The sequence below is a fragment of the Gobius niger genome, assembly GCF_951799975.1.
Source record: "Gobius niger genome assembly, chromosome: 6".
Classification (NCBI taxonomy): domain Eukaryota; kingdom Metazoa; phylum Chordata; class Actinopteri; order Gobiiformes; family Gobiidae; genus Gobius; species Gobius niger.
This window is the reverse complement of record NC_136857.1, coordinates 14,994,585-15,006,261: the sequence shown is the minus strand read 5'-3', so window position 1 is coordinate 15,006,261 and position 11,677 is coordinate 14,994,585. Positions and strand designations below refer to the sequence as shown.

The window sequence follows — 11,677 nt, the reverse complement described above, 5'->3', positions numbered from 1 at the left end:
CTCCATCAAATTGACCCTGTAGACGATACATTTATGACAAAGTGAGCTAATGGACCACAAAAACGGGAAAAAACCTTCACGCTTTGGGCTGTGGCATTTTTAAATGGAGTAGACGTGATACTGTGGAGTCACTCATATTGTGCACAGATTGTCTTCTTCAATAATGCAGTGGGTCTTTAACCTTTCACCATTTTAACAATGATTATCAGACTAATTATCACAAGCGGGTGGGATTTATGAATCTTGCTGTCTGTTCCTCAAGATGGTCGATAGATGTTTGTTCCCTTATGTCTTACTGCCGACTTGGCAACAAGTTCAAAGCACTTAATTTAGCATATTTATTATTATATAATTTGGAGAGTTTTCAAGTTCTTTTTGCCTCATTAGCAATTCTATACTTTCGCTTGATGTTTGTCAGCTTGACATCTATCTTTTTTATGTAATAAATGTAAGTGTGTTTGAGTGAGGCCCAGGGTGAACCTTCTGCTCCAAATACTAAAAGCTGGTTGTGACCTTGGCTCAGAGAAAAGGAAGTAATGCATAGTGACAAAGACTTACTCTAGTTTCTCTATTCCTCAGAGATCATAACAAGTTTAAGGAAACCCAAAATAAGATCAATAGAAAAGAGACGGGGATTGTGTTGTCATAATTGGCATTGAATATTCTGTCAGTGTAATTAAAATGCAAAATACTGCAGAGATCACATTAGATTATTGTGCCCAGTTTACCTGGAGTGATCCGGAGGTTAACAGAGGTGTCCCATGGCTCGCTTATATTGTATTTAACTAATGTTGATCTGCAGAAGTTGTTGGCTGGATGCAACTGAAAACAATTAGGTGGGGACTTGCACCAGTCAGACCTGAGTCTCTAATTTGACAACTTGAGACTTGACTTATGGACTAAATGGTCTTGTGACTACAGGTAAAACTCGGAAAATTAGAGCATCGTTGAAAAGTGCATTTATTTCTGTAATTCAACTTACTGTAAACTGTGAAACTGATATATGATAGACTCATTACATGCAGATATGTATAGCCATTATTTGTTATCATTTTGATTATCATGGCTCACAGCTTATAAAAACACCAAATTAAAAATAGCAGAAAACGAGAATATTTTGAAAATGGACTGTGAACCATAATCTTGAAAATTATAACGAACAAAGGCTTGATGTCACTTTACATGTAATGAGTCTATGTCATATATTAGTTTCACATTTTAAGTTGAATTACAAAAATACTAAATAATGAACTTTTGTACGATATCTAATTTTCCGAGTTTCTCCTGTATCGACTTAGACTTGAGCACCAATCACCTGACAAGACCTAATAAAATGTTTCTATGAATGTCTTAATCTCACAATCACAGAAACAAAGCTTCTCTGCGCTGCAGAGATTAACTAATTTAACTGTAGCTTTATCAACAGAGTACAAAGTACAAATATTCAGCAGAAAAAACTATTCACCAATCTGATTGCATTTGCAAGCCTACAAAGACTTGAAAGGACTTCAAATTCAAAGCATCGGACTTTGACTTGATTTAGACGAATGAGCCGTTCAATTGAGACTTGAGTTGGGTGGACTTGCCCGTCAGTGGTTTTGGACTTGGCTTTGCAAAACTTGTTCCCACCTCTGTTGGAGCTGAAAAAATAAACAAAAAGACAGTACAGGCTGTGCTTTAGTGACTGACATTGACATTTTTAATGTGGAATTAAATAATTTTGAAACTACTTTAGATGACTATGTAAATGTGATTCTAATTCCAGTCTGCACTGGTCATGAGGAGCCAAGATGGCCGCCCCGAGTCCTAAGCTCAAAGACATCGGGCCTGATCCCCTCTCCATGGAAACTGCTCAGCATCGTCATGACAACCTTCACCGGAGTAAATCAAAGCTGGAGAAACGCGGCAAGGGGAGAGGACAGGCCTGGGCACATCAGCCATTGTTTTCTTCATTTAATGGTCTCTGTCAGTGCCTCCTGTTGAACACTAATGGGTCTATTCAAGGGTAATCCAGCAGACACGAGTGCAGATACATGCAGCACATTGTGGCACTGAACCAAAACAAAAGACACATGTGAACATTTCACCTCAGAATAGGCACCCAACCTGAAAGCAGATGTTTCAAGCACAATTTGTTGTCATTCTATGTTAATTATTTAGATTTTCATTTTTTGAATTCTGGTTTACCCCAATAATCTCAATATTTAAGATGCTGAATGCAGATGACAGGAATGGGTGATGTTTCTTGCCCAACAACACAACGACAGGCATGTAGAGCAAAATTAATATGTGATTCAAAATGTTTTACAGGTAAAAGATGGATAAGAGCGTGCAATTACTGCACTACATCCTGAAAGGCAAGTCTTCTCCACTGCACATCCATTAATCCACACCCCCATTGCTCAAATGCCTCAACAAGAGCAACAACTTTATTCCTTGACTGGACTGTTAGGCTTTTTCCTGCCATGTCAAACGTTTATAAATGTAAATCTGTTTTATTCCACTCAATTTACATTGTAGCGTTTCCAGTCTCTTACCTCAGACTTGGGACCTGAGATTGTGTTAAGTACATTAATCATGCAGTTAAATTTTTAAAATGTAATTTTGACTCTTTTTAGCTGTAGCCAGGCAGAACTAGCTCCACATGACAAAGAGCCGACGGGGACATTCTTCAGTATAATCACTCACCCGAAATGAGAGCAAACCTGGAGGTATTTTTAACTACGGGGATTGATAACACTTTAAAATGGTCCACTGTAATAATCTGCAGTATAAAAATAACAATAATAAGACTTTATACAACATTGCAGTAGTAGTTATTGGAACAGAAGAGTGTCTTTCCTTTTTGTCTCGTAGTAAATTGAAATCCATATCATCCTCTTGTAGTATGTTGTATTCACAAACATTGGGAGAAATATTAAACCATTGAACGGTGTCTGCCATATATACATTATAAATACAGTAGATGCTAAAAATAAACATTACAGAGTCTTGTCACCTCTAAAAGGTAAAACATTAACTCGTCCTTGTGAATCATTGGAAAGGTAAGAACTCTTTGTTACGGTTTGAAAATGGATACATTTGGGTACAGCCAAATGACTTGTTTACAACTGCATTGCCTTAATTAAGCCACAGTAGGTCCATTTCTTTGTGCCTTTCCCAGATCCAGATAAACGCAAATAGTTGGGCCAGGAGGGCCATCTGATGCTACCTGTAGCCAAATCAATATGCAAATCACTAGGAGGCAGATACAGACTCTCAATACAAGATTATTTTTGATTGATCACTCTCTATAAGCCTGTTTCTTTATATTCATAGTCCTAAGTCCAGAGCTGACATTTTGTGCCTTTCCCTCATCTCCTTCAATCACAAACCCTGACCACATCAGGCCGCCGTTCCACGACGGCAGCGGTGTGGTGCTGATGAGAGAGAGGAGGAGATGTAATTAGAGTCGCCCCTTGTCCCAAATCTCCATGGAGACAAGTCCGTGTGCCAGCTACACTTTTGCACTTTTGGTCCATACACAGAGAGGGACAGAGCGATGGACACTTGTGGCAGACACTGCTATGAATAGAACAGTGGGATGGTACATGATGGGGTTGTAATAATGAGGTCAAAGAATTGTTGTCAAATAACATGGACAATTGCTGAATTTATATACAGTATATATATATATATATATATATATATATGTATATTTTATGTATATATATGCATATACGCACACACACACACACACACACGCAGACACACACACACACACACACACACACCCACACACACATATAAATATAGATATATATATCCCATCTCTCACCAGCTGCGGAGAGATGGGAATCACCCTGAATGGTTAACCGAAGGGCGCACAATCCTGATCCTGAAGGATCTCTCAAAGGGTACAGTCCCATCAAACTATCGCCCAATAACCTGCCTCTCCACAACATGGAAGCTCATGTCCGGCACCATAGCAGCTAAGATAAGCGGGCACATGGATCAATACATGAGCACAGCTCACAAGGGAATCGGTAAAGATACCAGAGGTGCCAAACACCAGCTCCTGGTAGACAGAACAGTCGCTCGAGACTGCAGAACCCGACACACCAACCTTTGCACTGCCTGGATTGATTACAAGAAAGCCTACGACTCAATGCCACATACTTGGATCATTGAATGCCTGGAGCTCTACAACATCAACAGGACTCTAAGAGCCTTCATTGCAAACTCGATGAGGTTGTGGGAAAACCACCCTTGAAGCCAATGGCAAGCCACTTTCACAAGTCTCCATCAAATGTGGCATATTCCAAGGAGACGCCCTGTCCCCACTGCTGTTCTGCATAGGTCTGAACTCCCTCAGCCAAATAATCAACAAGACTGGCTATGGATACCGACTCAGGAACGGGGCCACCATCAGTCACCTCCTCTACATGGATGACATCATGTTGTACGCTAAGAATGAGCGAGACTCACTGATCCATACCACCCGGATATACAGTGCAGACATTGGGATGTCATTCGGACTAGAGAAGTGTAGTCGGATGGTGACTAAGAGAGGGAAGGTAGTCCACACAGAAGGGGTCTCACTCCCAGAAGGAACAATAGCAGACATTGAGGACAGTTACAAGTACCTCGGAATCCCACAAGCAAATGGCAACCTCGAAGAGGTGACAAGGAAAGCGGCTACGACCAAATACCAACGAGTAAGGCAGGTCCTAAGAAGCAGCTCAATGGCAAGAACAAGTCCCGGGCAATAAACAGCTACGCCCTCTCAGTAATCAGATACCCTGCAGGAATAATAAGCTGGCCAAAGGAAGAGATACAGACCACAGATGTTAACCATGCACAGAGGGTTCCACCCCAAATCCAGCACCCTGAGACTGTATGCTAGCCGTAAGGAAGGAGGCTGAGGACTAGTGAGCGTGAGAGCCACTCTCCAGGATGAAACATCCAAGATCCATAAGTACATCAAGGACAAGGCTCCAACAGATGACGTGCTCAGTGAATGTCTCAGACAATGGGGAACAGAAGATGAGGTGCTGGAGGTCCCGTCATGGGAGGACAAGCCCCTACACGGCATGTACCACCGAAACATAACTGAAGTGGCGGACATCAAGAAATCCTACCAATGGCTAGACAGAGCAGGACTAAAGGACAGCACAGAGACACTCATCATGGCTGCACAGGAGCAGGCCTTGAGCACCAGAGCAATAGAGGCCCAAATCTATCACACTAGACAAGACCCCAGGTGTAGACTGTGCAAAGAGGCCAATGAGACAATCCAGCACATAACTGCAGGGTGTAAGATGCTGGCAGGGAAAGCTTACATGGAACGCCATAACCAAGTGGCTGGCATAGTGTACAGGAACATCTGTGCAGAGTATGGGCTGGAAACCCCAAGGTCAAAGTTTTTAATATATATCCATCCATCCATCCATCCATCCATCCATTTTCTTCCGCTTTATCCGGGGCCGGGTCGCGGGGGCAGCAGTCTCAGCAGAGATGCCCAAAACTTCCCGATCCACGCACACCTCCTCCAGCTGTTCTGGGGGGACCCAGAGGCGACACCAGGCCAGCTCGGAGACATAGTCCCACCAGCGTGTCCTGGGCCTTCCATGAGGTCTTGTCCCACTAGGACATGCCTGGAACAGGCGACCAGGAGGCATCCGGAACAGATGCCCTAGCCACCTCAGCTGGCTCCTTTCGACGTGAAGGAGCAGCGACTCTACTCCGAGCTCCTCCCGGGTAACTGAGCTCCTCACCCGATCTCGAACGGTGCGCCCAGCCACCCTGCGAAGGAAACTCATTTCGGCCGCTTGTATTCGCGATCTTGTCCTTTCGGTCATTACCCAAATCTCATGACCATAGGTGAGAGTGGGAACGTAGATTGATCGGTAAATCGAGAGCTTCGCCCCCCGACTCAGTGGGGGGCGAAGCGACTGCTGCTGACGCCGCACCGATCCGTCTGTCGATCTCACGCTCCATCCGTCTCTCACTCGTGAACAAGACCCCGAGATACTTGAACTCCTCCACTTGAGGTAAGGACTCCCCACCGACCTGTAGAGGGGAAGCCACCTTTTTCCAGTGGAGAACCATGGCCTCAGATTTGGAGGTGCTGATCCTCACCCCTCATATATATATATATATATATATATATATATATATATATATATATATATATATATATATATATATATATATATATATATATATATATAATATATATGCAGTGGAAATCTGATGTTTGTGGGTGCTACTTATGAGGAAATGTCCAAACTGTAAAAAAAACAAAAAAAACAAACACATATAGAGAAAATGCAATAAATTCTCCCATGTAAGTCCATGGAGGAATGTTAACATGTGAAGGAAAAAACATCATATAAAACATGAGAGATAAAACACAAGAAGATGATTTTTATTTGTGTTTCTGCTGCATAGGATCCCAGTCTCCACACAATTGATAAATCCATAGAGCAGAAATCTGACACCACTGTGCTTCTCCATACAGTATATAATCTATACACAAGGGAGGAAACAGGAAATGAGGCTGAGAGGGCTGCTTATCAAAATAATCATCTGTCATTATTGGTTAAGAGCTTACTTAAGAGATACTTATGGGAATGTTAGCATATGCAAGAGGAAATAAAAAGCCATTATGTCGGGCTGTGCTACATAGTTATGCTCACTATTGTTTGTAATCAACCCCATGTCCAGCGTTTAAAGAAAAAAAGTCATTTAACATAAGGCCACTATGGTAAACACAAAAATATTTAGTCAGGCTGCACAATATATATCGCAAGTGTATCATTGTTGCAATATACACAAATATTAGCACAGAATTACTTGTTCTTACACTTGGTAAAAAATGCCTGTATTTCTGCATTTATAAAATCAAGCCAAATCAACCAATCAAATCATGGTCACATCATTATCACAATATGTTTGCGAACTGTGCAGCCCAATTATTCAGATATAGCTATTATTGTTACATGTAAAAGAAGGTGTATTTTCATCAGCTCCCCAGAAACAGGTCTAACCACGTTACATTACTTCATTACTCAACATGAGGCACATGTGACCGCGCTAATGGAATAACTAATGGTCATCATAATATACACAATTATTTGGTCCCAACTCCAACTCGACAGACAGAAACAGACAATACTGCTTCAAGCACATACACCTTGTCTTTTCTTTTCCTGTACTAAAGTAATAAAAACGTTTTGGGTGCTACATTTTGACCCATGTTGTGCTCGTGATCATTGGCAGCATCCAACAATCAATTATAACCCACTTCACAGTCAGAATGTGTCTTTGTGTTTTAATCAAAGACATTTAAAACACAAGGGAATGATGGATATGATTAGAAAGGAACAGTAATTACCAAAATAGTTTCTTGTTTTACAGGAAACATTTTGAAACAAAAAGACATTAGTTTGACAATAAGACATCTTAAAAGTACATACAATATTCAATCATGCAACACATGCAAAATGATCTGAAATGTATGGAGACAAGTAAACATATAAATCTGTTGTAGTGAATTCCTTTTTCCAGAGAGTCTCAAGAAAAGTTCTGAATGATAAGTGTCCACAGCAGAGGTTTACAGAGCCCGTTTGGACTGTACCACTCTGAGAGGTCTCGACATGGTCTTCATTAGGACAGGATCAGGTCCGAGTGGTCATCTCAGACTGAGAGAAGTTACTGCCAGCACCAAGGATGTCCTTACAGCTCTCTGTGGAGACAGACACAGACATGAGCCACTGGAGGAACGACACTGTATTTTATTAGAGAGTCAGTGGTTCTTCGAGCCCATAGCTACTCAACCTGGGGGTAGGAATCATCACACACAAGTTGCCAGAATCTAGACTCTCGATTCTTTTATTTGAGTTGCGGATTGCCAAGATTCTACACAATCCGCAACTCAAATAAAAGTCTTGTAATGGAATGGATGGACAGATACTATGGAAATAATCATTTTATCCACAAAAGATAAATTAAGTCTGCATCAAGTAGCTACAGTATATCTAAAGGACCTTCTACCCTCTTCTAAGAAAACATTCTGCACTTTCTATCTACGTTAACGTCCTAAAAGCATCAGTTCAATCCATTCCCTGCAGGAAATACTTGTTTGCTGTATCCAGGTTAGTGTATCACCATGACATTATGAACATATTGTAAAGAATCATGGCCTGTCATGTTCAGAGACCACGCAAACATTACTTACAGCTGTAGGTCCCACTGTTCAATCTACACCTGGTCAATAGTCATTGTGCATTCATTTAATGTCCTTGACGGTTCTGGACAGTTTTAGACCAAAAAAGTGCTGTTCACCGAAATTCAGCACACAAAAACTTCAGAACGCCATTTATTAAGGTTGGTTTAGTGTTTAGTGCCTCTTTTAACGAAGAGAGTAAGTTGAATGAAATATTTTTGCCTGAACTCGTTTCTAGCTCTCACAAACTGAAAAAATCATTCATCGACTTTTAGACATCTGAGCAAAGTTTCCATCAATACGACACCAACAACTCTCAGTGCATCAGCGCATTCTTCCCTTTTTGAAATAAAAATAGCTTTGGGTCTTTAATTATTATGGATATCTCTCCTAATCTCTTCTCTAATGTGTTGTGCAATGTGTGTGTAAATTCAAACTTCTTCATAATTTCTTTATTCCATTTTTCTGCGCATGGAAACAATATTAGTTTTGTCTGTGAAGGTAATGCATGCCAAAGTGTGTAGTGCATGATATCGCCCTGCGATAGTCTGGGATCTTATTATCAACATACTCCGCCAGGCGCAGACCTGTGATTCAATTAGCCGCTCCTGTCTGTCACACAGTGATTGGTTTTGAGGGGCTCTGGCTTCACTCATCCCCGGATTTGCCTCTTTTCAGATAAGCTGTCGGATTTTAAACACAATGTATCCAAGACAAAACAATATGGTGGCCTCTCAATCAACAAGGTTTTCCCTCTGCTGGGGTTATTCATCACTCATTTGCAAGTGCATATCAGCAAATAAAAATGGTAAAAAGAAATAAATCAGAAAAAGTTATTAGGTTGAAAAGTTCATTTAAAAATGTTTAATTCTGATCTGAAAAAAGCGCCAAAGCCAGACTTTTTGAAAAGGACCAAAACATGGTGGTGAGAACATTGATCCACAGGTTAGCATTTTGGATCCCGGCTGCCACAAGTGCAGACTGTTGTTGTGTCCTTGGGCAAGACACTTCATGATTTGAGTGAGTGGTTGTTTCCGTCTATCTACCCCAGAGCAGCCGTGGCTACAATAACAGTGTAAGAATGAATACAGTATATAACGAATGGTGTAGCACTGAAGAGCTGAGTGAAGCTGGCCACATGTATCTGCAGCACATCATAATTCATCATAAAGCTACTATCTGCATTCATAAGTCACATCTGCATCATGATTTACTATAAACCTTTCCGTATCCTGGACATATAACAAACCACTTGTACATGTCTATCCAAACATGCCATTATCCTGCTCCGATCCATAACAATAAAGACATTTAGGACTGACAGAGCTTTTAGGAGGAACACATCCAAATACAATTTCCCTATAATGGTGTGTCTCTCACAGCTGCAGAAGTGCTCCATTTATGTACTGCTTTTCTTTGACACCGATGGACTAATGAGCTTTGTCCACATCTCCTCTGCTTTGTTTGAGAGGGAGAACAGGGCATGGGTAATGCCGCTGATCCATATAAAGCCTGTGCTGGTCATGTGGAGCATAAAGTGGCCAGTTAAGGAGCTCAGGCCAAAGGACAATAGCTACATCAGGTGCACATTCAAACAATTCAAATTAAAAAAGAACCAACGAGTTTAGTTTAGTTATTATTATAGAAGTACTGAGTAACTTGTTTACCTTAATACATCCTTTTTGTAGTCCTTCTGGGGGTAATACAAAAAAACCAAAAAACCATGCTTGCAACTTTCCCTGCTCCAACCCGCAGCCCCAATACACACTAATGGAATCACGAAGAAGAAGCTAACAGGCTAACGGGCGAGGCTAACTGTGGGCTTGGGCCACTTTAGCAGTATTTACAGCCAAGTTTGAGTGACAAAAATGATCTCCATTGTGTAATTGGGTTGTGGCACAATGTACAATATCCCGCTCTCCCTTTGTCTTTTCTGTCAGCGTAGTATTTACTCTCACGGGCAATTAATGAGTAAAAATGCCACATGCTAACAGTGTTGGACAAGTTACTTCAAAATTGTAGTATATTTTATATTATTGATTGCAGCTTTAAAATTGTAATACAAAATTATTTGTATTTCATATTACTGTTTCAAAAATGTAGTTGAGTTACACTACTTTGAGTTACTTTTGGCAAAATGTAAACTGAAAATAGTAAAAATGCCACGAGCAAAAGTGCAGTAGGAGATTTATTTTTCCTTCGCTTTCCCCCATTGACTTGTGTTTTGTAAATGCAGATCTAATACACCAGTGTCCAACTTGATTTGGCATGTTACATGTTATTTGAGGGGTTTGGCATTTTTTCATTCATACATTAAAATGCACTTGTAACTTGAGGTACTTGAATTGTAATTACCAATATATTCCCGTATTTTGTCTCAGTATGTTATATTCCTTAGTTACTGAAAAAAGCTATTTATTTTTGTAACTAGTTACTTTTGTAATACGTTACCCCCAACATTGCATGCTACGACACCTGCAGTGGCGCTTATGGCCCCTAAGGGCATGAGTTACTTTAGTTCTGCTTTACGTAAAGCTACTAAGTGTTCACTCCTACCAACTTTACCCTTTAAATTACATATGCCAGATTTCCAGATGCAAGACAGAAATGCTTCAGTGTCACTAGTATCTGTGACCCCGATAATTAGGACAGAGTACCTTTCTTTTCTCCCCTTTTTAGTACATACTTATGTCCCACCGTCTGACATGGTCCCTGTGAGGCATCTTACCAGTGTGCACACTTGAGTCGTCAGAGGTGAGCAGGAAACAGGTGCCCTCCAGCTTGTTTTTGTCCCGGGTCCTCGAATAGCGCAGAGACCACTTCTCATTAGGGGACAGTGGCTGTGTCATGCTGCAGCCCTCCTCCTCCGAAAGGGGCACGTTTGCGTCACCATTTTGTTTGGAGTCTGGGAAAGCGATTAAAAAACACACAGCGACTTAAATGTCAAAGCTTTTTACTGAGAGTTCTTTGCAACCCCGAGCTCCAGGTAGAGAAAAATCCACAGAACTGTAATTTTTCAGTGGCAAGATTTGATCTGATGGAGGCCCGGTGAGGAGTAATAGAATCCCGGTGTGTTACTGTTCAATGACTAAGTCTGAGTCATTTGTCAGGCCTACACACTGCACTTCTGTCACTGTCGCGCTCAAAGGTTCTCAAATAAAACATGATTAACGTCAAATAAACGGCAGCCAATTGTGTTGATGAGTGATTTCCGTCTGTTATAGCTGGGGTACGATTTTCTATAAAAATCGAGGAAAGTCAGATCGTATTTCTCTGCCTTAATGTCATTAATAGACAGAAAACATTTGATCTTTGTTAATTGGTTTAAAGAAACAATTGCCTTTGCAGTGACTCTCTCGTGTCTTTTTATCTCGTAGACAAAATGAAAGACTGATATTATTCAAACCTAGTACTGGGACAAAATGTTTATATTGTGATACTTGATTTCAATGTTTTCTGTAATACTTG

General features: G+C 40.9%; 1 protein-coding gene across 2 annotated transcripts in view; it reads right to left on the bottom strand.

The window, feature by feature from the left end:
* Positions 1 to 7,549: 7,549 nt before the first annotated feature.
* The window catches only part of kcnc4 (potassium voltage-gated channel, Shaw-related subfamily, member 4), a 20,018-nt gene continuing 15,890 nt past the window's right edge, over positions 7,550 to 11,677 (bottom strand). The window contains exons 4-5 of one of the 2 annotated variants that reach the window (XM_079559238.1): positions 10,938 to 11,114; positions 7,550 to 7,729 (exon numbers count right to left, since the gene is read on the bottom strand). In XM_079559238.1, coding sequence (XP_079415364.1) covers positions 7,662 to 7,729; positions 10,938 to 11,114 — 245 coding nt within the window. In that variant the 3' untranslated portion in view covers positions 7,550 to 7,661. The remainder of the gene's footprint in view (positions 7,730 to 10,937; positions 11,115 to 11,677) is intronic. The other variant, XM_079559239.1, reaches the window with a different exon arrangement.